General features: G+C 53.7%; 10 protein-coding genes across 10 annotated transcripts; 5 read left to right on the top strand and 5 right to left on the bottom strand.

Annotated features, from left to right (window-relative positions):
* Positions 1–291: 291 nt before the first annotated feature.
* BO80DRAFT_444793 (cytochrome b-c1 complex subunit 9) lies at positions 292–767 on the bottom strand (the record flags this gene model as incomplete). The annotated part of the gene is made up of 5 exons (XM_025721454.1): positions 292–351; positions 406–454; positions 513–578; positions 638–704; positions 752–767. The coding sequence occupies 5 exons, from the start codon at positions 765–767 to the stop codon at positions 292–294; spliced, it is 258 nt and encodes an 85-aa protein (XP_025575680.1).
* A 115-nt stretch (positions 768–882) lies between these two features.
* Positions 883–1,879, top strand: BO80DRAFT_66369 (putative RNA binding protein Pym). Its single transcript, XM_025724688.1, has one exon. It carries the CDS (start codon positions 1,174–1,176, stop codon positions 1,834–1,836), a length of 663 nt encoding a protein of 220 aa, XP_025575679.1. The 5' UTR covers positions 883–1,173; the 3' UTR covers positions 1,837–1,879.
* Positions 1,880–2,339: 460 nt separating this feature from the next.
* hem14 (oxygen-dependent protoporphyrinogen oxidase) lies at positions 2,340–4,273 on the bottom strand (the record flags this gene model as incomplete). Its single annotated transcript, XM_025715715.1, has 3 exons — positions 2,340–3,131; positions 3,194–3,874; positions 3,947–4,273. 3 exons carry the CDS (start codon positions 4,271–4,273, stop codon positions 2,340–2,342), a joined length of 1,800 nt encoding a protein of 599 aa, XP_025575678.1.
* A 190-nt stretch (positions 4,274–4,463) lies between these two features.
* On the bottom strand, positions 4,464–6,481 carry BO80DRAFT_406442 (mRNA-binding protein NAB2). Its single transcript, XM_025717756.1, has 2 exons — positions 5,813–6,481; positions 4,464–5,750 (listed from the first exon to the last, which is right to left on the bottom strand). Exons 1-2 carry the CDS (start codon positions 6,238–6,240, stop codon positions 4,703–4,705), a joined length of 1,476 nt encoding a protein of 491 aa, XP_025575677.1. The 5' UTR covers positions 6,241–6,481; the 3' UTR covers positions 4,464–4,702.
* A 631-nt stretch (positions 6,482–7,112) lies between these two features.
* Positions 7,113–8,866, top strand: BO80DRAFT_354754 (cytochrome P450; the record flags this gene model as incomplete). The annotated part of the gene is made up of 3 exons (XM_025715718.1): positions 7,113–7,272; positions 7,336–7,900; positions 7,960–8,866. 3 exons carry the CDS (start codon positions 7,113–7,115, stop codon positions 8,864–8,866), a joined length of 1,632 nt encoding a protein of 543 aa, XP_025575676.1.
* A 179-nt stretch (positions 8,867–9,045) lies between these two features.
* On the bottom strand, positions 9,046–10,978 carry BO80DRAFT_354978 (glycerol kinase; the record flags this gene model as incomplete). Its single annotated transcript, XM_025715729.1, has 4 exons — positions 9,046–9,507; positions 9,587–9,753; positions 9,811–10,793; positions 10,845–10,978. 4 exons carry the CDS (start codon positions 10,976–10,978, stop codon positions 9,046–9,048), a joined length of 1,746 nt encoding a protein of 581 aa, XP_025575675.1.
* A 1,503-nt stretch (positions 10,979–12,481) lies between these two features.
* BO80DRAFT_321605 (MIP/aquaporin family protein) lies at positions 12,482–13,308 on the top strand (the record flags this gene model as incomplete). Its single annotated transcript, XM_025715134.1, has 2 exons — positions 12,482–13,012; positions 13,183–13,308. Coding segments are annotated over 2 exons (657 nt in total), but the record flags the coding sequence as incomplete, so codon positions are not given.
* Positions 13,309–14,166: 858 nt separating this feature from the next.
* BO80DRAFT_66243 (glycoside hydrolase family 16 protein) lies at positions 14,167–15,528 on the bottom strand. Its single transcript, XM_025724687.1, has 3 exons — positions 15,260–15,528; positions 14,653–15,207; positions 14,167–14,596 (listed from the first exon to the last, which is right to left on the bottom strand). Exons 1-3 carry the CDS (start codon positions 15,354–15,356, stop codon positions 14,175–14,177), a joined length of 1,074 nt encoding a protein of 357 aa, XP_025575673.1. The 5' UTR covers positions 15,357–15,528; the 3' UTR covers positions 14,167–14,174.
* Positions 15,529–18,973: 3,445 nt separating this feature from the next.
* BO80DRAFT_66123 (uncharacterized protein) lies at positions 18,974–19,744 on the top strand. Its single transcript, XM_025724685.1, has one exon. The coding sequence runs from the start codon at positions 19,038–19,040 to the stop codon at positions 19,614–19,616; it is 579 nt and encodes a 192-aa protein (XP_025575672.1). The 5' UTR covers positions 18,974–19,037; the 3' UTR covers positions 19,617–19,744.
* A 127-nt stretch (positions 19,745–19,871) lies between these two features.
* Positions 19,872–26,863, top strand: acyA (adenylate cyclase acyA; the record flags this gene model as incomplete). Its single annotated transcript, XM_025715732.1, has 4 exons — positions 19,872–20,050; positions 20,396–21,128; positions 21,254–26,512; positions 26,570–26,863. The coding sequence occupies 4 exons, from the start codon at positions 19,872–19,874 to the stop codon at positions 26,861–26,863; spliced, it is 6,465 nt and encodes a 2,154-aa protein (XP_025575671.1).
* Between the last annotated feature and the right edge of the window lie 846 nt (positions 26,864–27,709).

Below are 27,709 nucleotides of genomic sequence, written 5' to 3'. Positions count from 1 at the left end.
GCGCCACCGCAATTCCCATCCACAGCCTTTCAACACCGGGGGCTCCCCGCCCAGCTATGCAGCCGCCCCGATGCTGGTGGTTTCTCTACGGAGGTAAGTGGTCGAGCTACGCACAATCATCCGGAGGCGCCGTGGGAAAATGTTATAGGTTCTTGGGACTCTATTTCGTACAAAACACCCTGGATTATAGCACACCCTCCCGTCACTCGGCGTAGTATAACATGAGACGGGATCTTTCACCCCCAGCACCGATCTATTCCTTCCATTGTGGCATAGCGGTTGTCTCCGTATTTACTCGTCGTCCTCCTCGGCCTTGTTGACGTACTGGTACTTGATGTCCTTCCATTGGCGCTACACGACCGTCAGCATCACTCATGCGGGATAATGTAGGGATGGGGCACATACACCGCGGTTGAAGGAGTCCCAGATCTTGTTGGAGGCAGTGTCAAAGGCCCTATTCCGAAAAGTGGTTTAGCGATTGTCTCCGAAGCATCCCGATGGTTGACACATACAGCTCGAATGCGAAGGCAGCGCCGAAGATCGAGGTCAGGTAGACGGCATTGCGGCGGAACAAGCCCCTATAAAGCGTGCAAGCATTCCTGGTTAGCAACTTCTTTCTGTAGCCGGGCCCGGTGACCGCTTGAAGATCCGGGGGAAGGGGAGACGTGCTGGTAGATAGCGGAAGCGATCTGGACGGGGAGACCCTGCAGTTAGCCATTGAACAGTCACACATCATAGCCCAGGAAATCACTTACGGCGCCGGCCATTGTGACGGTGGTGGATCGAAAGATAAAAGGGAGGGAGCGGGGAAAGATAGCAAGGCAAAGGGATGGCGAGGTGAGGTTGAAGATTCCAGTCGGGTTCGAGTTCGGTTTGGGCGGCCGCGAAAAGCAACAGCGGGAATCACCGGGCCGCTGATTGGCCAGTCGGAACACCACTGGCGCAGAGCCTCCGACGGCCGCCTTGGGCTTCATCCATCCTCTCGCTCCTCGTCATTTTTCGAGCCGCGATCCGGTTCGACGTCCAGACGGTTCCTATAACTCCCTGGATCTAATTCGGTGCACCGCGGTCAGTGTTACTGGGGAGAGGCAAAGGCTTGCATTACGAAACGACCACACTATCTTTCCCACCACGCTGACTTTTCATCCGACGGCACAACACCCCACTTGAAGAATGGCCTCCAACCAGCCTGGTTCGGTCACCCAGTCCGGGATTGCTACCAACGAAACCACTGGAGAACGCTACATCCCCTCGTCCCTTCGTGCGGACGGCTCCAAGCGTCGTGAGATCCGTGTCCGACCGGGATACCGCCCCCCAGAGGATGTGGAACTGTACAAGAACCGAGCCGCAGAGGCCTGGAAGAACCGCGGCAAGGGCGGGGTACCCGGCGCCGACGGCTTGAAGGAGGAAGAGGACGCATCACCCAATAAAGCAGGCAGTGCAACCAACAATAAGAATGCGAAGCGCCGGGAAGCCAAACGAAAGGCAAAGGCCACACAGGATTCTACGGCCAATGGCAAGGATGTGACTCAAATCGAGAACTGGCGCGCCGCTGCATCCGCAGAGGGCAAAAAGCAGTCCAACGGAACCGACAAGGCCGCGGCGCCAGCCGAAGAGGCGATCGATCCGGAAGCTGAGAAAGAGAAGAAGGCCCGCAATCTCAAGAAGAAACTCAGACAGGCCCGTGATCTACGCGACAAGAAGAACCAGGGAGAGGCACTGCTGCCGGAGCAGCTAGAGAAAGTGATCAAGATTCAAGAACTAGTGCGCCAGCTTGATGCGCTCGGGTTCGATTCAAATGGCGACAAGAAGGAAGCCTCTGAAGGGAAGGAATAGGGAACCTTAATGAAGCCGAGAAGTCAACATACTTCTCTGCTGCCCGATGACCGACTATCTGACGGCGCCCCAACGGCCAGCATGGTCACTTGCATCGACAACCGAAGGTATCACCGCTAGGTCCGTGGTGACTTCTTTGCTGAAGCGTACCATTCCATGACAGATGCGGGGCCCGTGGATCAGACCATTTGAAATCCGCTCGGCAATGTAGCCAAACCATGTCAAGAGATTCGCTGCGCCCTCTAGGTCGCGCAGGTTTCTCACCACGATCGTCCGTAAACGCCCTTTTACGGGCACAGATCATCCGTGTTAGTTGACAGAGCATGGCACACCGAGGGCAGACACGCCCGGCGATCTTGAATCAGATTTGTTTCATATTTAGCTCCATGTAGCAAATGAGTAAAAAGTGCTTGTATCCTGCGAAGGTTTTGTTTATCCGCTTTGTACTCCGAATGCGTGAGCATTCGTGTCTCCTACATGAAAAACATTTGGGTGGAAGGTCCTTAATAATGCTGACGCTCGGCAGGGGGAACCTGGCTATACCGAACCGGAGAGGTAACTATGCCACCTTCCAATGGCCAGTCATAGTAGTCATATTTCGTCCAAGGGCGAGGGCCTCTTCCAGCGTCAAGCTTCTTGGATCCGACCCCATACGACGCAGCCAGGTAGGCCTGTCGGATACAGTCCACCACACCGATCCCGACAGTGCCGTACCATGAGCCAGCCAAGGTCAGCCGCTTATCGAAGTCACGGCGAACGGACCGGGAGAGTTTATCGATGCGAGACAAGTGGCCAACCGTATACTGGGGAATGGCATCGCGCAGCAGTCGGGCGCGCGCCACGGCGGGCGTCGCTGTGATCCCCAGGTGCCGATGGAGCAGCGTCTGAGCCATCTGGATCCCTGTATCAGGGTCGGGGTAATCGGTCTCGGTCCAGCCGTCCCACCAGTAGCCACCCAGCATGACCGTGAGCTTCGTTCCTGGTGCCGTGTCTTGTCCCAGGCTGGTTGCACTCCCGAAGATCACTCCCAAGGCTCTTTCCGGATTCTCCTCGAAGGGAATGGAGTTCGGAATCAGATATCCAAATCCATCGACTGGAACTAGGTCTTCTTCCGTGTAGAACAGATTGACCACCATGATGGTCACGGCGTCCTTGTGTTCTGCCAGATTTTGAATCGTATCTGAAGGTACCGTCTGGTTCGCCTTCGTATTTTTCAGCTGTCGAGCGAGGCTTAAAGGCGCATGAGTGGCGATTACGCGGTTGTGAGTGTTGGCCCTTCCCTTGCCGAAGCCGATCTATACCCATTGTCAACGCCCAATCCTACAACACAGTAGCAGATATCCGGATGTCCACTCACGGTCAAGTCCCGAGTTGCTGAGTCCTGGCCAATTGCCGTGACTTCCGTACCCGATACAATCTCGACTTTGCTGGATTCCTTCAGGTGGGCGGCTAACGTGTCTGTTAGTTGTCCCAAGCCGTCCCGCAATGTGACAACACTGGCAATGGAGGCGACCCTCCTGAACCTTGTGAAGAATGTGTTCGACCTGTCTTGCTCTCCCTCAACTGATTCCACGGCCAGGAAGTCGTCCATGGCCATTAGGCGGACTCCTTTCGACATTTCTTCAATCAAGCCATGGCTTATAGAGCCGTATTCCTTTTCCAGGATCCGCAGTTTACCAAGGACTACCTCTGCGCTGAGGCGATTGACGTCGCCCCCGAAAACGCCAGCGAGGGCCGCCGAGGCAATATTATCCACAATTCCCGACGAAACCCGACGTGACAAGAAATCAGCGACCGACTCATCTTCCATGTAGCCTTGCGCACGTAACGGTGGCTGGAAATACTCGGAAAAGATGCTGTTCAAGACACCTTTAAACAAAGGTTCTCGGAGCATCTGCAACCCAGTACTGAAGAGTCCATCTTTAGCGGGTGATGGCAAGCGCACGAGGTGATCGGGGTAGTAAATGAAACGATTGGTAGCCGCGGGCTCGCTCTTTAGAGTCACTAAGACGTGGTCGGAAAGGCCCAACTGGGTGATCTGCAGCACGCCGCGGGGTGGTTAGCCATGGCTGTTCACATCCAGTCAATTGCACACATTGCGTCGCCTTACTAGGTCAAGCATGGGGAGGGAGGCGGGGGCCGCGGTCCTCAAGGTCCGCGGACCATAATCAAAGACAATCTGTCCGCCACCAGGGACAGAGATCTTTTCGGACGAGACCCAGCCTCCCAGGTGAGAAGACTTTTCATACAGAGTGACTTTGGAGCAGGAAGGGTCCCGCGATAGCAGGTACGCCGCCGTGAGACCTGTGATGCCGGCACCGATGACCGCGGCATCATACGGCTTGGTGTGCAAAGCGTGCCGCTGGCCAACGCGGGCAAAGGCCAATGGCGCGTGTGCCTGTCGGAGCGCACGGCTGGAAGCACCTAGTAGCCGCATCTCAGCGATTCAAGGAAACCCGGAATCAGCAGCCAAGAGGCAAGGACATGGCCAGCAGCAGAAGAGCGCAAGAGCAAGCTCGGGAACGGAATTGTCGCGGCCAAAGCTCCGGTGGCCGACGGCGGTAAGATTACCCCGGTACGTATCAATACATGGATTACGATGGACTCTTCGGAAGTTCGAACGATGTGATGCAAAACACAAGCAGGCTTATGATATCCAGATTCTATTTACATACAACCGTGCAATTCTTTGTCATTCCCATGAAGAATAAAAGATATTAGATCAATTGAACGCCCTCCCAAGCAAGCAAGCAACCGTCATTTGCGGGCGCACACACCAGATAATACAAGATCTCTCCGGCCTCATAAGGGGAATTGTAGAATGCGGAATCGTCAAGAAAAAAAGGAAGGAAGTCTCCACAGGAGACTATGTCACGATCTCGTGGCTCTGAGAACCATCGCCGGCCGCGTCCGGCTTAATCAACTCCTCGGTATCGTCGCCTTCGGACACAAACTTCCGTTCACTCACATGCCCGCCCTCTTGTGAGTTGGCCGTCCACACCTTGTCGGAGAAGGCGCCTTTTTGGCCCTCGGCATGCTTGTACGGACAGTTCGGGTTGAGACAAGGGTTGAACTTGCAGGCAGTCTGGATATGGGTGAACTTGCACCCCTCCGTGGTACAGTCGGCACCGTTCCGACAGAGGGGCATATTGGGGTGTTTGAAGTGGCAATGAGGGTTGGCGCAGTTGGGGAAGAATTTGCAGAGCTCCTCTGCCTGGTGAGCGGTTTTGACAGCAGGAGAAGGATGGCGTCCGGTACACTTCCGGTTCTTGCAAGCCGCTCCATATGTGCAAGGGTCTGAAACATCAACCGGAGCACCTTCGGGGGCAGCGGGCGACTGGTGAGCAAAGGGGCAATCCTTGCGAGTGCACCGGAGGTTGAAACGGCACACACTTTCGGTATTGCTTTCATCCTGATCTCCTTCGGGTTTCGTATCCATATCGACATCTCCGGACTGCTCGTGCTGGTTATGACGCTGTGCGCGGTTACCGTGATGCCGGTGGCCTCGCTGGCGCTCGACGCGATCGAACAAGGAGCGGCCCTGTGGCGAGCCATTCTGCTGGAAGGCTGGGTTGATGGCGGGCGGAACGAATCCGGGCATCAACTGTGCCATCATGCGGGCTTGCTCCTCGAGGAGAGACATGAGGTGCATCTGATCGGACTGGGTCATATTCATCATGTTGCCCATGCCCATTTGCCCCATCTGACGACCACCGGGCATTCTGGGTCCTCCATTCTGGTTGAATCGTCCTTTTCCGTGCTCGCGGCCGTGGGAATTGATCCGCCCAGCGCCAGCCTGGCCACGGACTCGATGTAAAGCCGAGTCCCCACGGTCCATCGTCCTATTTATTTGGTTGAGCATCCGACCCCTTCCACCGCCACGACCACTGCGCATCGCCTTTGGGCCCGTCGGTCTAGAGTTGAGTATGTCAGCTGGGATTGTCATCTAAATTGGTAGGGGAAGATTAAAACTCACATCGAGTCGCCCGGAGTTCCATCACCCATGCTCATATCGGTATCCTGCACACTACCATCGAAGCCAGACATCTGAGGAGCGGTGGCGTCCTGTTCCGCGAATGATGGAATTGCCTGCGCAGAAGGCTCGTTGGGCACCGGGGCACCCCCGCCATTGATTTGGTGATTCAGAACCTCGACCTGTTCGAACAGCCACCGGGAGAAATCGAGGGCTTGTGTGTCGCCCTCACCGAGACCAAGGAGGTCATTGGAGAGTTCGCCGGCGATTTGTTCCTGGGTCTTGCCGTTGACCAGCATCAGAATCACATACTCGGTCAAGGCTGAGTCGTCGCCACCGTCCGAGCTCCAGCCCATTTCAACCAGCTTTGGTGGGATGACATGACCGAGCGCCTCCGCGAGGGGAGTGCCTGCTGCGACCATGGTGGCCATGATGAGGATGCGCGGGCGCTGAGAAGGGCGCTGAGAAGCGGCTTCGAAGTGACGCAAACGGAGGCGAGGAGATGTAGGAGACGGGACTGGGTTCGCAAATGCCGCGCTTTTGAGCCAACAAGGCGCTCTGGGACTAGTCGCGAGACTGAAAAAATTGAGATCTAATAGGAAGACAAGACCAAGTCGTAAACTGCAAAATCCGAGGGAGACGAAGATGGGAGGGGGTGGTGTTTGGGAGAGTTCCGTCCATCGCAGGAACTTTGCTTCGCCGATGATGAAAGACCCGCGCCACGGTTGGGTCACGTGTCGTGGCGCAGTCGCCAACTGGCCAGTCTGGCTACCCAGTATTCATTCCATGCGATGCCATCCGTGACAACGCTGGGTATGTGCTACCAGAAGACGCCAATCACAGATTCTTCTGAGAAGGTCCTATCATCATTCTGCTCCCTTCCTCGAGTCTGGTGCACCCTTACCTCCGTTGGGATGAGATGACATCGGATACGAGCTGTTGCTACACACTGGCTCATCGACTCCCATCAACACGAAGAGATACGTTCATATCAGCCCTCGGCGCTGTCAGATGCTAAAGCATCCTTTGCCAATCCTTCCCCACTCCAACCCCAGAATGCCTCGGGTTCGGCAGACTCTTGAACGGTCCAGTGCTCAGATCGGGCGAATCTTACTCGAACGGGCAATGGAGTTGCGGGGTTGCAGATTGACTGGCTAATAGTCTCTCAGACCCTGGTCGGGGGCGTCCTATTGCATGCTACGTAGTGGCATCAAAATGTGGTACTTCAATGCAGACTGGCCCCCGGCCGTCGTAACCATGCTCGGAGTCATCTCCCTCGGTGAGAAGCCCTAGTATAGGCACCATGCTCGAGATTTTGGTTGCCCAGGTCACCCCCGTCAAGGCATCTGTCTGCCTCGCGGGGATCTTCTTCCTCGCGTGTCTCCTGCGCAAAGTGCAAGTGTCTCGAGAGATCTCTCGACTGGGTGCAAGGGCTCCTCGCATCCGATTCCGACTGCCATACGGTCTGTCTATAACACCGGCTCCCACGGTCCCCATTTTCCCAGATAGACTGACATGGACACTAGCAATCGACCACATCTACCACTCTATCGTGGCAAACAACAACTTCCAGGACGTCCCCTTCTGGCAGGGCTCGATCGTAAACGCCAAAGGCGCATCATCGATTGATCATCCCCAAACCGCCGAACTGGATGCTGGCATCTCCAACCGGACCATCGTCACCACGGACCCCGAAAACATCCGAGCCGTACTCACCGGCCAGTTTGCCGACTTTGGCAAAGGCGAGGACTTTCACCGCGACTGGAAGGAGTTCCTCGGCGATAGTATCTTTGTCACCGACGGCGAACTATGGTCTCGCTCGCGACAACTCATCCGGCCCATGTTCACCCGGGACCGGATCGTGGACACGGAACTCTTTGAGAAGCACATCCAGCATCTCCTTCCCCTGCTCGCAGGGACCAAAGACAAAAAGGCCGTCGATGTGACGCCCTTATTCCTCCGCTACACCCTCGATGCAGCAACCGACTATCTCCTGGGCGAGGGCACCAACAGCCTCCAGAACCCGGCCACTGCCTTCGCCGAAGCCTTTAAATACGTGCAGCATCGCCAGGGCGCCATCTTCCGCTATGGGTATGCTCCCTCCTCTTCCCCTCTCCTCCTCCCTCCACTAACCACCACCAACACCACAGCTCCTTCAACTTCCTCCTCTCCCGGACCCAATTCCGCCACAACCTCCAAATCATGAACGACTTCATCCAACCCTACATCGACCGAGTCCTCTCCCTCCCCACCTCCGACCTCCCCAAAGAGCCCTCCAAATCCAAACCCAGCACCTTCCTGCACGCCCTCGCCCACTTCACCCGGGACCCCCAAATCCTGCGGGACCAACTAACCGCCATCCTCCTCGCCGGCCGGGACACCACGGCCACGACCCTCTCCTTCTGCCTCTACGAACTCGCCCGCCACCCCACCGTCGTCTCCCACCTCCGCACCGAAATCGCCACCCATCTCGGCCTCGGCCCCCACGCCCGCAAACCCACCTACCCCAACCTCAAAGACATGAAATATCTCACCGCCATCCTCCACGAAACCACCCGTCTCTACCCCGTTGTCCCCTTCAACGTCCGCTACGCCTTAGCCCCCACCACCCTCCCCACCGGCGGCGGCCCCACGGGCACATCCCCCATCGGCATCCGTCCCCACACGAGAATCATCTACAGTACCATGCTCATGCAACGCGATCCGGCATTCTATCCGCCCCCAGGGTCCGAGAATTACTTCGATCCTGGGAAGTGGATCCCTGAGCGTTGGCTGAGTGGGTGGAGTCCTGCGCCGTGGCATTTCGTGCCGTTTAATGGGGGGCCGAGGATTTGTTTGGGGCAGCAGTTTGCGTTGGTCGAGATGGGGTATACGCTTGTGAGGATTTTGCAGGTTTATGGGGGGGTGAGGGCGCTGCCGGGGAGGGGGATGGAGGATGTGCACGGGGAAGTGAGGTTGAGGTTTGAGATTACGTTGAATCCGGGGTGTGAGTTGAATTGTGTTTTTGAGAGGGATGCGGATGGGGATGGGGATGGGGATGAGAAGGAGCGGGGTTAGGGTTGAGGTGGGGGGTATGATGAAACCGATGTGTATGGGAGATTGGACATCTATTATGTTACATGTATTTAGTTGCGTCTACGCGCCAAATACGTCCGTATGAACAAACGATCATGAGCTATGTTCGATATTCCTCCTACGCATCCCAACAGCATCACTATCCCCACCCTCAGATACAATCACCCAGCACCCCTCCTCACCCTCTTCAACCGCTGCAAAACCTCCACCCGTCTCAACTCCAACCACAAATCCTCCTCATCCAGACCATCCAGATCCTCAAACCCCCCACCACCACCAGCCAAACTCACCGCCAACCCATCACCATTCTCCCCGCCCCCAACCTCCCCAACCTTCTTCTCCCCACCACCAACCCCATTACTCTTCCCATTTTGAATAACAGAACTCCCCACCCACCCCCGACTCATCCGCACCGCCTTCTCCCACAACGCAAACGACCTAGCACTTTCCTCGCGACTGATCTTCGGCTCGAACACGGATCCTCCCGAGCGGTTGATATCTCGTAACTCGGTGAAGTTGTGCCATATTCCGATGGCGAGACCGGCCGCGATGGCTGCGCCGAGGGCGGTCGTTTCGCGCATTTCGGGGCGGTAGACGGGGATGGAGATTAGGTTGGCTTGGACCTGGGTTATAGACTTAGTATGTGAGAGGAAAGGGATGGTGGGAGGGAGGAGGGAAGGGAATGGGGGAGGATAGGGATACCTGCATGGCGAGATCGGAGTTGCTCATGCCTCCGTCCACGGCTAGTTCCGATAGTGCGTGGCCGCTGTCTTTTTCCATCGCGTCGAGGATGGCTTTGGTTTGGAAACAGGTGGCTTCGAGGATGGCCCGTGCCAGGTGGCCTTTTTTGGTGTATTGGGTTATTCCGACTGCGGTAGGTTTAGAATGAGTATAGGAGATCAGAGGGGGTAAAGGGGTGGCCTCACATATGGTTCCTTTGGCATCGTCGATCCAGTAGGGAGCGAACAGACCGCTGAATGCGGTGACGAAGACGCATCCGCCGTTGTCCTTAACGGTCAGGGCCAGGTCGTTCACTTGCTGGGGCTCTTTGAAGAATTCGAGGTTGTGCTGGAGGAATTTGACGCCCGATCCCCCGACGGCAATGCTGCCTTCTAGGGCGTAGATGGGCTTTCCGTCGAAGTGGTATGCCACAGTGGCGAGGAGTCCATGGTTGGAAAACACCGGTTTCTCGCCCACGTTGTATAGCAGGAAACATCCCGTGCCGTAGGTATTCTTCGCCATGCCGGGGGAGAAGCCCTTTTGGCCGACGAGAGCTGCGGACTGATCTCCGAGACAGCCTGTGATGGGAACGCCCGCCAGAGCACCGTCCGAGAGACATCCATATGCATTTGCGTCAGAGGATGGGACAATTTTGGGCAAATGCACCCCTCTGATGCCGAAGAAATCAAGGAGATAATCATCGTATTGTAGAGTCTCCAAATTCATGAACATGGTGCGGGAGGCGTTGGTAGGGTCTGACACGTGCACATTCGCTTTGCTTCCGCCGTTGAGACAGTACACAAGCCAGGTATCAATGGTTCCAAATGCCAACATTCCCCGTTCGTACACGTCTTTGATAGCGGGATTGTTTTCGAGCATCCAAAGCAGCTTCGAGCAGGAAGAGTAGGTTGATAGTGGAAGCCCGCAGAGCCGCTGCAGCTTTGAGGCACCAGGTTTCTTCTTCAGTTTATCGACGATATCCTGGGACCTGGTGTCGGTCCACACGATGGCGTTCCTCAGTGGCTGTCCAGTCACAGTGTCCCAAACAACGGTGGTTTCTCTCTGGTTGGTAATTCCGACGGCTTTGATGCAAGACCGGTGATAGCCCTGGGCTTCGAACTTCCGGACAGCCCCATCGATACAGGTTTGGACGGATGCTAGGATCTCCAGTGGATCGTGCTCATGCCATCTGCTACTGCGTCAGTTGTGAGCATGACAATAATATATGATGCACCTTTACCCCGGATGAGGAAAGATCTGTTCGAACTCCACCTGGTGAGATGCCAGACAGCTCCCATTCCGGTCGAATATCAAAAACCTGGTACTTGTCGTGCCCTGGTCAATCGATCCAATGAAACTTTGGGGTGCATCCATGGCCGTCTGTCTCCTGCTAATGGAGGCTACAGGCCGGGAGGAAAGTGAGGTGCAAATTCGATGTAGGTTGAAGCGAGAAACGGACTTGAGGGCCAGACTAGCAGCCGAACGGCAACCTGGGTCAGTTTGTCTCTAGCTTTCACTTGCTTGTCTCTGGTGAATCTCTCATGTTGTACGACACATCCTTTTGATGGAGTGGGGGTTTCGGCTGACCAGGCATAGACAACGACACTCCCCCGGCTCAAGAGTGAAGCACACATCGCTGAGCACCAGACCCTCCGTCAGCCGCGAGACCTCATGGCTGACGGCAATCTACCGAATACGAGAGTTGCAATCGCAGCTGACCACAGCCACTGAGTTGCATCAAGAACCGCCACAAGACGCCTTATCTTTTCTTGAATCGGCGTAGTTGACCTGTCACTGCAGCTGAATGTCGACGGATCCTTTCGAGGAGGTTAGATGAAGGTGAATGCGGAATGCGTGGGGAAGAGAGAAGGGGGTGCGATGCCATCCGGGAGGCTTGCCGGTCCGAGCTGGAACCATGGCTTCAGCTCAACCGGATCCACCTCGCCGGCCATTCATCATCTCTACATCCCTCCCAATCATGGCCATGCAGACAACCACGCTGACTGGTAGAGCCGCGATGCCATATCGAGAAGACGGCAGATTGTCCTGGGTACCCTAGCAAGGGAGCAGCACCGTTAGCCCTGCAGTACCAGACAGTCAGGTGCCTACCTGTCCAACCTCAAGTCAACCGCCATCGCTTCTCGATGCTACCATCCAGGCCCAGAGGTAACACGGTGGTGGATGGGTTGGAAGATGCACTCCTATTCGGTGGAGCTATACCTATCGGATGCAAAGCTTGCCTTACACCTCGGAGCAGCCGATGTTTATATCCAGTTCTCTCACACTTGCGAGACTATCCAGCTGAGATTGACCAGCCAAGGCGTGTTCATGTTAGACAGTATTCTTTCTGCTCCTTAGCATACACCCGTTACCCCAGATTTCTCCACTGGCCGAAGCAGTGCTCCTGCTACCATCCCAGACCCGTCCACTCGGGTGAATCGATGCCATTGTTCGTTGATTCCCTGCACCATGAACCGTGTCTCAGATACCAGTCGCCTATTGATCCGATATTCCTAGTCCAAAGAAAAATAGGCCGCAAATCAGTCACTATGAGTGTAACCCCATGTTTATCACCCATCTGGCCGCGTCATGTTGCACCGGCCATGCATCGCATATCATTTTCGGTTCATTCTACCTATCTATACTGACAACCACCTCCACCTTTACCTCCAACCTCACTCCAATCCCTCCACGCTCATCCAACACGATGGCCACTCCTAGCAATCCCACCTCCTCCGCTCCCCCTGAACAGGACACTATAACCCTAACCAGCGACAAAACCCACATCACCACGACTACCACCACCACTTCCTCTCCCTCCACGATCCCTCCCACCACCCTCCAATGGCTCAAATCCCGTCCCTACATCCGTGCCGCGGAATCTACACCTCCACCCCCTCCGGCTCGCACCTCAACCCCGCCATAACCTTCACCGCATGTCTCCTCCGTCGTTTCCCCTGGTCCAACCTCCCCCTCTACACCCTCTCCCAACTCCTCGGCGCCATGACCGGTTCCGCCATCGTCTACCTAAACTACCATTCCGCCATCACCCTCTACGAAGGCTCCCCTTCCCCCCTCTCCCCCTCCAACACCACCACCACAGCCCCCATCTTCGCAACCTACCCCGCCCCCTTCCTCTCCCAAACGGGCCAATTCCTCAGCGAATTCCTCGCCAGCGCCATCCTCATGTTCCTCGTCTTTGCGCTCAAAGATGAAGGGAATCTCGGTGCCGGCGTTTTGGGTAAGAAACTCTTCCCGTTCGCCATGTTCTTCGTTATTTTTGGCATCGGGGCGTGTTTTGGATGGGAAACGGGGTATGCTATGAACCTGACGAGGGATTTTGGACCCCGCTTAGTGAGTTTTTGGTTGGGGTATGGGGGGGGGGGGGGGGGGGGGGGGGGCTGGAGGGTGGTATTTTTGGGTAGGTGGTTTCTCTTTTTGTCTTTGCTCCCTGAGTGTGTGTGTGTGTGTGTTTCTTGTTGTGGTGGCTGTCACTCTGGGTTGGATATGTGTTCAAGGTTGAGAGTGGTTTGTAGTGGTATTAGGGTTGACAGAGACGGATGCTAACTGACTCCAAGGTTCCCATGGTGGCGCCATTTGTTGGATGTACCTTTGGCGGATGGCTGTATGATGTGCTTCTCTATACTGGCGAAGATAGTGTGGTCAATGCTCCCTATATGGGCATGGGTTGGCTGGTCCAACCGCTCCTGCGGAAACGAGGTGTCGCGCAGTCTGGCAGTCCAGCATAGGAGGTCGAGGATATGACTGGCGAGTAGCAGCATAGTACTTTCTCACCCCAATCTACGAATGATAATAAACTTGATGACGCTTGCCAACAGCGCATCCACTTCCAAGTGCTGTCCCGGTAACCAATTTACTGCGCCATGTACTCGATACACCTGACTCGACCACGGCGAATTTACTCTGACAGCTATTAGGCTTATTCTTTGATAATAACGTGCAACAATATTATTAGTGAGACTACCAACGCCAAAGTCATCAAGTCACAGCACGTGGCAGCGAGCACCTCCCGCCTGTTTCGGGACCAACGCCTACCCAATGCTGTACATTAAGAAAGATCTCTATCATAACAAGGAAGAAGCAGGGGCCGTCCATCCATATACACCTCATCGGGAAGGTCATGGCCATTAGTCGTATCGTTTCGCATAAAAGTCGTCGAGGGACGGGCGTCATAAATCATCGGCGTAACAAGGCATTCGAGGTCATTGCATGGTGTCGTTTCAGAACATGATCAATGCGCTACTCAGGAGCACACACAAGATATCCACGCGGAGGGGAATATAGTACATGGTTCCGGCAGCATCCGCAGTGGGGGCTGCATGTTCGGCGGTGGTAGGGAAAGAATGCGTGTCCGGGGTCGGACTCCCAGTAATCGCAGTTGTCGTGGTGGTTGTACCTGCAACACTCGTCGGAGAAGTCCTCGTCGGAGAGGCAGTCAAGCTAGGCGTCCGCGAACTGACTCTAGAGACGGAGGGGGAGAATGAAGCCGGCCGAGATCGCGAGGAGGCTGAGATAGACCGGGAGAAAGACTAGAAATACCGAGACCGATTTAGCGACTGTCTACGGCCATTGTAAATGGTGGTAGGAAATGCTCACTCACAGAAGCCGCCGTAGGCGGCTGGACCTTTCCGGAGTCGGAATAGGTCCATGGCATCGCTGTCGACGATCCTGTAGCAACCCAGGGCCAGACATCCGGGGTTGTGAAGGTATTGGTCTCACGATGAGTGCCACTCCAAGGAATCGGAATACTGGCGACAGTCGAGGTTACAGTAGGGGCCGACTGGATCGAGGTCATGGTATCGGCACCGATGTTACCATTGACTTTGCCTCCGTTGGCAGTAATTGATGTCCAATCGCCACTCTCACCGCTATATGAGTACGATGACCCGGTGGAGTAGTCGGTCACTTTGAGAGACTTCAGATACATCGTGTAGGGACCGGCGCTATAATCAGTCACGCCACCAGCCCAATCTAATAGAGGGATTAGCAAATTCATGATCTGGTCGCGATAGTGATGACTGGCTCACCAATCGTGCCCTGTGGGTTGCTAGGATCACCCCCGGCCCAGATTCCCACCTTGACCACCATCGGAGTCTGAGGATACTGGTTGCTGTCGGCGGTTTCGGGTGTAAGCACACGGACCGTTGTGCCATCGATCTGCCAGACGATTTGATTGCTCGTCCAGTCGACGGTATAAGTGTGGAAGCCGTCGTGATTCCCGGGGTCGTTGTGGGTAGCGCCGCGGTTATAAGTGCTGGTATCGCCCTTTCCAAAGTAGTTGGTTTGTACGAGCTCGTCATTTCCTCCTAACCACTCCCAATCAATCTCATCCAGATCATCCGACTGCAAGACCGCACTGCTGACAATCCCTGTTCCGGAGGCAGCCTTGATCACGTACTCCACATGTCCGAACATGATGTACCAGTTGGACTGAATCAACGGAGCATCTCCTTGTTTAGCAACGGTAAACTCGGCGCCATCACTACCATATGTCGGGCTACCCGTTGCCGTAAAGTCAGAGGAGCTTCCTTCGGTGAAGTCATAGCTGGCCGATTTCCCCAGTGCGGGGTCCGCGGGGCAGGCTTAAGAATGATTAGCAACGCATGTCGCCCGCTGCACCCAGACCATACTTACTCTTCTTCAGTGGGTTGCAATTGGTGTATGTCTGCGCGGCGACTAAGCTGGCGCTAGAAAGAAGACCGAGAGTCGATCCCACGAGCGGTAGTCTCATGGTGGACTGAGGTATTTCAGTAAACCACGTTGCAATGTGGACTGCAGTTACAGCACGGGCTGAGAGGAAGGGGCAGATGTCGATCAACAATAGTATATATTGCCTAACTTATGGGCGTAGCAGATGTAATAGATACTATGAAATGCGATTGCTGTGAGGCACGGTTTGGTGAACAGCTGCAAGTCCTCGGCCGGACATACGAGCAGGAAGGTGCAGCTCGTGGTGGAGAGGAGTCACACTCGAGGCAGCCATGATCGGAGCACTGTCGTATTTAAGGCACGGGTGAAATTAGTCGCGGAGGAAAGCACCACCAGGCTCAGCGTGGAGTAGTAGAGGTCGGACTGATGGTTTTGGTCCAGCCTCCTCGCTTTCTCCGTCGCTCCATCTCGGGCCCGTTTATCGCCATTATGCCCGATCGGGCAGGCACCGGGTCGCTCCCGGCCTCGCTGATTGGCTCTGGAACTTTCACGGTGACTGTACCTTACGTACGGGATGCGACCTCAGGAAATGATTTGGCCTGATGATGTACTAGTTGCACCAGGGAAAAGTCTTATCCTTTGACCTGGTGGCAGTGCTGTTGATCATCGAGGTGCGGAGTACAGAATAGATATAGTCAGGGTCTTTCATTTCGGGCGGTTTCCTTACCTGCCCAAGTAGGTAACAAGCTACCTAGTCATACTTACCCGTCCAGCATCCAACTCCGGTATTTTACACATGTGGCATGCCCGTACCCATGAAAGGGAACATTTGCAACTTCGTCTTCCCACCTGTGTCATATGAATCCATCAACTGTGCGATTGCAGCTGTGACACGATTCCAGGCTCTTCCAAGTTCCAACAATAGATCAACCGCCACTGGAGTCGGGGCGATGGGATCACCGCCTGTCCGCTCCACCCCCAGCCTCCTCTTTTTCATCAGGCACCTATCCAAGTCCCTGATAATTCAAGACCACCGCACGACAACATCTCATTCGCAGTCTCTCCCGTCTAGCCCGTACTTACTACTGCTCTAGCCTTTGCTCGTGCGTCTTTCACTTTTAGCAATTCCTATTTTTGCTTACATGCGACCCCTCACGGGACACCGCTTCAGAAGTCACATGTACGTGGGTAAAATCCTGTTTACCTATGATTGCCTGTCATACCAGAACTCTGTACAACTACCCCTGTCGACCCGGGCTTTATCCACGGATGAGAGTAGAACTACGGAGTACCACAGTTCATTTGCCTTCCATTGCATCATCCCGTTTAGCCGTTGAGATCAGACCGGCTTCTGTGGCTTGAACTCCCGTGGGCTACGGCAGCACATTGATTTATGAACCAGAAAAAGCACATCTGAAACAGAGAACCCATGTTTAGGCCCAGGCATTGGCAGGCTTCATCTGCACCCGATTTGACACTGTTGCAAGCTACAAGGAACCACACAAACTTACCCTTCCTCCTCCCGCACCTGTGGCTACCTATGGCATCATGATGCAATCAACCCATCTAGGCATAATACATATCGTGGTGATAAGCAAACCAGAAAAGTAAGACAAAAGAGGTAGGAGCCATGACAGATGCACTTCTTGGGACAATATGTGTTTGGAGTTTCCAGGTGCAAGGAAGCCAGGAAATTGTGGCTTCGCGCGAGTGTCACTTTTTCAACTATTATAGGTCAAACTACGGATTCCCGGCCTCCAGCACCTTCACCGACGGCGTGCACACTGCAAAGTAGCATTCCAGAATTATCAACCCGACTAGCTCTTTTGTGATCTGGTAGAATCGCGCCTCTACTGCGTCCCGATGTGATGACGAGGGTAGTAGCTGCAGGCTATAATTAGTATGCCAGGTCAGAGTCATTCAGCTACGGGCCCTTTTGCAATGAAGCAGGTACTGTATGCAGGCAGGCTAAAATCTAAGCTTAAATGGACCCCCACATTAAGGATTCATTGTCTTGAGGGCAGGGTCGAAGGCGTTTTAGAAACCTCGCGAAAGAGCGAATGCGCAATATCTAGTCACTTTCAGGACACAAGATGGCCAAAGTCCCGATCGATGCTGGTATGCCTTTTCCAGCATACGGTCGACAATGATGCCCTCAGGCAGCTTTTTATTACTTACATAGTAAGGAGCAGTAAGCCAAGTATTTCGCTAAGTTTATGGCTGCCATTTCGGAGATTTGTCGGGGGTTATCAGGCCATGACACCGGTCGGTCTGCACAGCAGATGAATAAGACCAACCCACATGTAGATGGTAAGAGCAATGGGCTTTAATGATAATTAACTGGCTTCAGATTGTAGATGCTATATGCGGTACGATTTAGCTATATCATGCTCTACAGAAAATCAAAACAGACTGGGGTTTGTTCGCAGCTGTTTGGTTGTCTTTGTCCTCATCTACCACCACAATATATCTCCGTTGTCATAGAGCACAGCTTGGGAACATAAAATTCAACAACTGTGTATAAGAGAATCCAACATATCAGGGGCTTCATACCATAAAAGTCTATCCTGCATAGAAATTACAATTCTTTAGAGGCTACAGCAAGTCTGTTGGGACTATCTACTAGCATGGTTTCTTTGTGCCGGCTCTGCCTTTGTATAGGCCACTGATTATCAGCTCGGCAAAACTTACTCAAATAGGACCTGTCACTTCGGCTCGAAAAGAAAAAGGAAATATAGGACCTAATCATAGGATTCACCCAAGGTTCAAGGTTTGTTTTCTTCTTTTCTTTTTTTTTTTCACTTCTCTTTCCCAATTTTCTTGGGGCTAACAACCCCACCCCCAATGAGGAAAAAGCGAAATGGACTTGTTTGAAACAGGATGGCCGTGTTTCAAGCGCATTTCGCACAACCGTTGCGGTCACTTTGAAACGCAGAGTATTACTACTTACCGAGCATGACGGGGCAGACCTGTAGAATGAATCAGGACCCTTAGAAGACGAAGAGCGCAAAAGCAAAAGCATGGTGTGGGGTTGTACCGGTGGGGGTCAACCACTTGCTGCTTACTCGGATCTTTATCCCTGAAAAGTAGGGGCTACGACATGTCTCCAACATGGTTGTGTCTAGATCGCTCGCACTAGTCATTAGGGTCCAGAGATTATAGCATGCTGCCCAGGGGAAGCCTGAACTGCCTATCGTAGGTATCTACCAGGGTGCAATGATATGGCGATCAGCACAACGCCACAGCCACTCGTTGAGGACAGGCATCCTTGGCCAGGAGTGGGACAACCACGGATCTTATTGGATTATCTGACTCGGAAGTGTTGACCAGAGATACTCCGTCGGTTGGTCAAACACCTGCCCGGACACCTGAAACCCAGGTATCACCTGCTCCTAACCGAAGCCTCAGCCCCCTAGCCATTGCCGCTTTTACCGTCAAAAATAGGGAGGATGAAAGATCGTCGGCAGACGGCTCTCGGATTGCCAGGCATCCCGGCATCGAGAGGCTAGTCGTGATTATGTGCTGTAGTGTATGTATCCTGTGGAAGCACGGACATCCTCACGGACCATGCATTCCCCGGAAACGACCCTTCAAAGCGACGGGAATGGTTAGCCAGTGGATTTTGAGCAGGCGTGGGAGTATATCTTAATAATAAGTTTTCTGTCCACGCCGGAGACGTAGACTCAGTCTGGATCGGGACATTGCCCCAATCGGTACGAGCCTTTCAGGAGCAAGGGAACCAGGCCCATCGGATCTTGACATCATGAGGGAGCTTACAGTAGCTTCCGAGCAGCGGTCCACCACCACCCAAAAGCCAAAGGGCCAAAGGGAGCGCGCTGCTGCTCGGTCTGGTTTAGCGGGCGCTCGTGGTCAGAGCCTCAACGCCTTTCACAACTCTGCGCAGGTGAACTCCTCCCGCCGACCGTCACCACCACCTCCACCACCACCCATCCATTCGTTCTCCCTCCACTCAACCTTCGCCAGACCTACCCATGCGGGAGCTTCTCTGATCTTCTATTCCTTCACCCCCTCTTTACCCCTTCTTTTTTCCCTCTTCGTTATTCCGCCCTCTCTTTCCTTCCACCTCACCCCCCTTCCCCCCCCACCTGTCGTCATTCCCGGAGCCCGTCGCAGGCCTGAGTGTCTTCGTCCCAGAAATGTGCGATGGCGTTTCCTGACCGCTGCCGCTCACTCTCCAGAACATGAAGCACGTCTTGACACCGTCGCGCTCGACGCTAAACCCCGTGCCACGGCCCTCTCTTGCTCGTACTGTGATAACTCCCCTCGACAAGCGTCTCCTTTCCGTGGTGCATCTTCGCTGAGGCGTTCTGGTCGCTTTTAGAGTTTATATAATCTTTCTTTATACCGACAACGCAGTATCTATATCCCCACGCTATTCGATTGCCGGTCGGATCCATCAACCGTTCATCGCACACCATTCTTACAATCTTATAATCCTTTGCCCTCCGTCGCCTCAAGATTCCGACCCAACTCATTAATGCTACCCTTTTCTCCCCCTATTCCCTTCCTCGGTATCCGCTTTTGGTGACCTTGCCACATCCTCAATCACACCCCCAACCGGATATTAGTCGGCAGCATGTCTTATCGGAATAGTGATCAGTCGGGGGGTCGACGCAGCTCGGAAAGCTCAGGGGCGCACAGCTGGTTGTCGCAAGAGACTGTCAGAGAAGGTCGAAGCCAGCACCAGCAGCACAGTCATGAACCTTCGAACGGACGCAGTGTTTCTCCTTTATCAGGTTTTAGGGACACGGACAGGTAGGAGTGATCTCCCCGCCCATTCTGCCTTTCCTTATCATTGGTCGGAGTTTCCGGACGCACGTTGGTCTATTCCGGTGATCTAAGTGAATATTGTCTACCCTTGTTACGGACGATATCTGTTCTCCCTTGGAAAGCTCTTCCCGATCAGGTCCATTGTGTTTTTGATGGATTACTTGGATTCCCCTCTTCACTGTCTCCGGTGAATATGGAATTCGTATTGCTGGGCTTGCTGCTGTCCAGTGACTCCAGGCACAAACCATCTGAAGGCGTTCCAAGATAGGCAGAACAACATGGGCTCATGGTCACGTTGGTGTTATCCTTCATTGTGCTGACTTGTTTTAGGCCCGATCCGCAGAGCTGCACGTCACCGACATTCAAAGATCCGAATGACCTATATTCTTCCCTCCTTTCTTGGGGGTCGTCCGATTTCGCCCCTAAAGATCAACGCAAACCTCCTCAATTTGGTAGTCATAGAAAGGCGCTGGCTGTGCTGGGAACGGACGATCCTGGCCCTCCACCGACGAACAATTCTAGTGCCCGGCCGTCACCATCGAATCTTAACCACTCCGATAGTCACCAGCAGGACCCAGAGCCCTCACTGTCCTCCTCCCCTATGATACCACCTACCGATGCCCCCTCTACTTTCTTCCACGACTATTCCGAGCAGGAACCATCGCCTGCGCACCACTTTTTTCGTCCTGGAACTGCCCAAACATATGCAAGTGAACCTCTAGAGCTAGACTATAATGGTGATCATCGGAGGCCTTCGGTAGCCAGCGCAATGACTGTTAGTAGCCAAGGGTCTAAGTCAAGCGCTGGTGCGCTTTTTCGGAAGAAACTGCAGGGATTTTTTGGCGACGAATATGTGGGAAATGGCGAGTCAAAGCACGATTCGGACAACTTCACGCAAAGCTCGGCCACGAAACCTTCGTCCCTCGACCACTTTAGGGCGCGCGAGAGAGCAAACTCCGATGGCTCACGAAATTCAGGAGCTTCACAGGCTCAAAACCAGGCAAGAACCCAAACCCCTCTACCTTCTAGCGACATCACCCCATGGCTGTATCAGAGCTATCACGTAAGTTGCAGATGCTTTTCTCGGTCTCCTGTGACACCAATCCATTCTTGGCCTGCCAGTTGTCACATATCTGTACCTACATCTGTAATCTAAAAGCCGGAGACTAATTCTTATTTACCTGCTAGGACATACCGCAGTATGGTGAAGCTCCTGTCCGCGAAGCGCCCACAGCAGCGACTGATAGTCAACGTGGGTCGATATCCCAGCGGGATCACGGTCGACGACATTTCAGCGGCCATCGGCATTCGCGAAGCAAGGAAGAGAAGCCGACAGTTGCTGGTGACCTAGCAGGTTATTCTAGTCGTCCAGCCACGGGACGCGACGATCTTTCCCTCGAACTCCGCCCATCCAGAGAAGGTAGCTTGAACTACCCAACGCCGATGACTTCGTCCACCACTCTTGTTGGTCGGTCCACAAGCCCAACTCCTAGTGTTCAAAGTGCCTACTCTAGGGAACAGGGCCAAAATTCACCTGGGACGCAAACGAGTAAACGTTCTTTCCTCGACAAGATACGCCGTCCGAAACACGGCCACTTGAAAAACATTACAGGGGCAAAGGCGGTGCAGGAGACAACCAAAGCTGCCAGCTCAAAGCTGTCTCGGCGTGATGCCTCACCCGCCCGACGTGGACGACAAGGGAGCATTGAAAGCGGAACATCCTCGCGATTGACTGAACCCGGAGACACTGAGCGGAGAAAGGACAGCAAAGGCCTAGCCATTAGTTCTGCGAAATTGAGGGGTCGTCGCGGTCATGGCAACGAGATCCCTTCTGACGTGGATATCCGAAAGCCCGGCGTACCAAATATGTGGGCGCTTGATACCGATCTCACTCATATGGAAGGCATAGTAAATCCGCCATCGCCGAGTGCACAAAACAAGATGCTCGATGGGGCTTCAATACGATCCGAGGAGATGAGACGGCCTGATCCTATGCCCGCCGGCAATTGGGACGCCCCGGAGAGCTGGCATGTAAAGAAGAGCGAGCCTTCTAATGTACTCCCCCAAGACACCTCGGAGCCTGGCCCAACCATTTCGGAGCCTGGTGGCTCAAATTGGTACATACGGATCTTTCGTCAGGATGCCACGTTCGCCACACTATCGAGTGGGCTATACTCCACTGTTACCGAGCTGGTTCAATTGCTCAGTCGAAAGTCGTTTTTCGTGGATCCTGCGGCTAATTACGAATTGATCATGCAAAAGAATGGCCTCTCGAGACAGGTCGATCAAACGGAGATGCCCATTCTCATGCAAAAGCGGATGCTCGAACAACTGGGCTATACTGAGAAAGATCGTATTGAAGAAGTTGGCCGGGAAGATCACAGTTACATCTTGCGGTACACGTACCTACCGATTTTGATCAGTGGCTCTGTCATCGAAGGTCATGATCCTCCTCTCGGCAAAACTCAACAGAAATTCAGCCATGTGGACCTTACGAATCGAAGCCTTCTTACGATTCCAATCGGTCTATACAAAAAAGCCCCCGAGATCATCTCGCTCAATCTATCAAGGAACCTTGCTTTGGATGTGCCCAAGGATTTCATCCAGGGATGCATCAACCTGCGAGAAATCAAGTTCATGGGCAATGAGGCTCTCCGGTTGCCTGCGAGCTTCGGATTGGCGGGCCGTTTGACATACTTGGACGTGTCGAACAACTGCCTGGAGGATCTGACGCATGCCAACCTCGATAGATTGCATAGCCTTGTCAGCATTAAACTGGCCAACAACAGGCTCACAAGTTTGCCTGACTACTTCGGCAACTTTCGTGGTCTGAGAAGCCTGAACATCTCGTCTAACAGCTTCCACGCATTTCCAGAACTCCTATCTCGCTTGAAGAGTTTAGTCGACCTAGACATCAGTTTCAACCATATCCCCGAACTTCTGCACATCGGAAAGCTGACAACTCTCGAGCGACTTTGGATGACGAACAATATCGTCAGGGGTCCCCTAGGTGACACGTTTAGGGACCTGGCCAACTTGAGGGAGATTGATGCCAGGTTTAACGAAATCACCAATATAGACATTCTGTGTCTTCTCCCCCGGCTGGAGCTAATAGACGTTGGTCACAATGCAATTTCCAAATTCAAGGGCTCATTTCCAAAGCTTAGAGCTTTAGGTCTGGACCATTGCCCGATGACTCAGTTCGATATTGACGCACCTGTGCCCACACTGAGATCTCTCAATATCGCCTCTGCAAAGCTGGTTCAATTCCGCGACAGCTTGTTTGAGAATGTGCCTAACCTGCAAAGGCTTATTCTTGACAAGAATCACTTTGTGTCGATGTCACCTCACATTGGTAGACTTCGCAAGCTTGAGCACTTTAGCATGATCAAGAACCCTCTTGCCGCTCTTCCTGCAACGATCGGCTGTTTGACAGACCTCAAATATCTCAACTTGAGAGAATGTAATCTGAGAAAGCTACCGCCAGAGCTTTGGCATTGCGTGAAGCTGGAGACACTGAATGTTTCGTCGAATGTCCTTGATGTTTTCCCGAAGCATGGGTGCCCGCAGCCGCAGGTTCCCAGCGAAGTGACCAGCACTCCTGCAGCAACACCTGGCATATCGACGACACCCAGTTACGAGGAGCTGGGCGCTCTAGATGAACAAGAGGCACGCCGTCCAAGCCAAGCCTCGGGCGGAGTTCTTAGCACTGGGAACTCTCCAAACGGTGGCACGTACCGAAAGCCTTCCGTTGCATCTTCTTTAGGTCAAGGCAGGAAGGTGTCCGCTGCATCCCGGTCGCTGACGGATGGGAGTCCGTCTTCTCGTAAGGATTCGAACTTCTCACAGCATCTGACGACGACATTTGCCGGCTCGCTCAGGAATCTCTACCTGGCTGACAATCGACTGGAAGACGACATATTTCGGGAGTTGTCGCTGCTCCCAGAGCTACGCATCGTGAATCTCTCGTACAATGAGTTGACTGAGCTTCCCCAGGGACTGCTCAGGCGCTGGCCTCTGCTGACCGAATTGTACATTTCGGGTAACGAACTGATCTCTCTACCTTCCGATGATCTCGAAGAAGGTAGCAACCTCAAAGTCCTCCACATCAACGCCAATCGCTTTCAGGTACTCCCTGCGGAGCTTTGTAAAGTTGCGAAACTCGCATACTTGGATGCTGGGAGCAATTCGCTCAAGTACAATGTTTCCAACTGGCCCTATGATTGGAATTGGAATTGGAACCGGAACCTCCGGTATCTTAACTTCTCGGGCAACAAACGACTGGAAATCAAGCCTCCTGGCTCATCCCTGTCGAATCAGCCGCAGTCGTCGAAGCAACAGGCATCATATCTGACAGATTTCACTTCTCTCACACACTTGCGGGTTTTGGGGTTGATGGATGTCACCCTCACGATTACGACGATTCCTGAAGAAAATGAAGATCGCCGCGTCAGGACGTCTGCTTCACTGGCTGGCGCACTCGCATATGGTATGGCCGATTTCCTCGGTAAAAGCGACCATCTTTCCATCTTTGATATGATTGTGCCTCGATTAAAGCCGGACAAGGTGGAAACAGTTGTGGGAATGTTTGACGGACAATCCCAAACTGGTGGAGGTTCTAGAATCGCCAAATTCCTACACGAGAACTTCATACACACGTTTTCTTCCGAGCTGAAGCGAATGCGGCCCGAGCAGCATGAGACCCCACTGGATGCGCTGCGGCGGGCGTTCTTGAATCTGAACAAGAACATGGCCTTTGCGTGTTACAAGTCTCTAGAACAGGATGTGCGGCAATACCAGGAGGATTCCACCGATCAGAGAAGAGTGCGGTTAACCAAGGATGACATTGATCGGGGCGGTGCTGCTACCGTCATGTACATCAATAACATGGATCTTTATGTCGCAAATGTCGGCGATGCTCAGGCGATCCTCGTCAAATCCGACGGTTCCATGAGACACCTGACTCAGAATCATGATCCTGCTGAGGCACATGAAAGGGAAAGAATTCGCGCTGCTGGAGGTTTTGTCTCTCGGACGGGTAAATTGAACGACGTCCTCACCGTGTCAAGGTCGTTTGGATATTTCCAAATGATGCCGGCGGTTATTGCAGCTCCTCACACCATGCACGTCAATCTTACGGAGCAGGATGAGATGGTCATCCTCGCCTCTAGAGAGTTATGGGACTATGTGACGCCGGATCTGGTTGTCGACGTGACCAGGGCCGAACGAAGAGATCTCATGATTGCAGCACAGAAGATAAGAGACCTGGCTCTATCGTTTGGTGCGACTGACAAGCTAATGGTGATGGTCCTTGGTGTGGGCGATTTGAGGAGGCGGGAGAAGATTAGGACGCGGCCAAGTCTTTCCATGGTCGGTCCCCCAGAGGAGCAGATTATTCCCAGCGTTAAGCGCACGAAGAAACCGCGTGACGCACCGGGTGACTCGAGGCTCGCTCGATTTGATTACGTGGATGCTCCTGTTGGTGAACTGGCCATCATCTTCACCGATATCAAGAAATCAACGAGTCTTTGGGAGACCTGTCCGGATGCAATGCGCTCGGCCATCCAGATCCATAATGATATCCTTCGTCGACAGCTGGGTATTATAGGGGGCTACGAGGTCAAGACCGAAGGAGATGCTTTCATGGTCGCATTCTCCACGACGACTGCTGCTTTGCTATGGTGCTTCAACTGTCAAACACAACTTCTTGAGGCTGAATGGCCGACGGAGATCCTGGAGCAGCCGCAGTGCCAGACTGTGTATGATAGTGAAAATAACGTCATTTTCAGGGGTCTCTCTGTTCGAATGGGTTCGCACTGGGGCGAACCTGTCTGTGAGAAGGATCCTGTCACCAACCGGATGGACTATTTCGGGCCAATGGTCAACCGAGCGTCGCGAGTCTCTGCAGTTGCGGACGGTGGCCAAATTTTCGTTTCGTCGGATTTCATGAGTGATATTCAGCGCAACCTGGAGATATTTGCGGATAGTGAACGGGCTGCATCGACCGGTTCGGAAGAAAGCTACGCGTTCGATACCCTTGGGAACAACATCCGTCGTGAGCTGCAACAACTCAACAGCCAGGGATTCGTGATCAAGGACCAGGGCGAGCGCAAGTTGAAGGGGCTTGAGAACCCGGAGCCGCTTTACCTCATCTACCCGCATGCCCTGTCAGGACGTTTGACAACCGTGGATAAAGATACGAGTAACGAGCTTGCCCCGACCACTATCAGCAAACATTCTCAGCTGGAGATCCAGACGGATCTCATTTGGCGCCTATGGGAGATCACCCTCCGTCTGGAGAGGCTCTGCGCCGCATTGGAATATCCGGGCGAAGCCCGGCTCAAAGAACCAAATGTGGCTCTTTTCAATGTGGTCAAGAACCATGGTGGTGAGCTTGCCGACTCGACTGTGGTCAGCCTAGTCGAACAGCAGGTGACCCGTATCGAGGTGAGTAACAGTAATCCGTGTCCCTAACATACGTCCAGTGACCCTGACGTTTCGCAGGTGTGCATCACCAGTCTTTCCATTCGGAACATGATGCGGCCCTTCCGGCCAGGCGATCGGCTCAATGACCACGCTGTACCGATTGCAGACGTGATGCAACAATTACAGACCCAGCTTGCAGAATATCGAGCTCTGAAGGAGCAGATCGATGCCAGTGCTGGCACGGCAACTAGCTATACGGGTACCGACCCGCAGTATAGCAATGGTGAGAGCAACTCTGACTCTGCATCGTCGTCCTATCTACAGATAGGGCCCCCGTCTGACGAGTTTAACCCTGGCGGACCTCGTCCCTGACCTCCACCCTTGGATATATCTCCGATGGAGACATTTTGCTAACTCGCATTGTACTTATTGCCATCCCCTCCTATTCTCTTGTTTTCTCTTTTATTTTCACTGCAGAGGGGCGTATCTTTGGTTGGCGGGAAGTGATCAATTCGCAGCATAGTTTGGAGCCATGGAAGGGTGGGGTTCGTCTTTCTTGCCCTTTTCTCTCCGCCATGGTGGCACCTTTCTTCCCCAATTTCTTGGTTACTGTGCATCTAATGAAAATGCAAAAGCGACTTATGATTGTCTGGGTTTCCTGATAAGGATAGTCTAAGCTCGTAGCCATGTGTACTTGGAGCACGCTGGAGTGTCACTGCTCTAACTATCTCAAGTATTGACATGATCTACTCCGTTTTATGTACAAGAATCTCCGTAGCAGGATGCTTCCAGCCTTCCAGCCACGATGCCCCGGCGCCCCCCGGTGGAGACCCTCAGGCGCGTCGGCTCCCGGTCACGTGACACCGCCGTTTGTTATGGTTTCCATGATTGGGCCGGGGGCCTAGTTCGCCCATCTCCAAGTCGTCACTCTTCATCCTTGCCTCCCTTTTCATCAGTCCCCAGCGAACGCGTGCTGATTCTATCGATTCTCCACGCCAATTTGGTTTCTCTAGATCACCTCCGCTGCCCGCCGCTGTCAGCGATCTGGCCAGTTGGCTTTTCTTGCCACGGCCCCGCTTGGTTGCCCTGGAGACCATCGATTAACGGCTGCTTCCGTCATTGACGAGCTGGGGGCTGCACAATCAAGGTTCTCACCACCAGAGCGGAGACCCAGAAGATCTTTCCTTCCCAACCTTACCGAATTTTGACCCCCATCCA

This window comes from Aspergillus ibericus (genome assembly GCF_003184845.1).
Source record: "Aspergillus ibericus CBS 121593 unplaced genomic scaffold BO80scaffold_18, whole genome shotgun sequence".
Classification (NCBI taxonomy): Eukaryota; Fungi; Ascomycota; class Eurotiomycetes; order Eurotiales; family Aspergillaceae; genus Aspergillus; species Aspergillus ibericus.
This window is presented reverse-complemented; position numbering and strand designations above follow the sequence as displayed.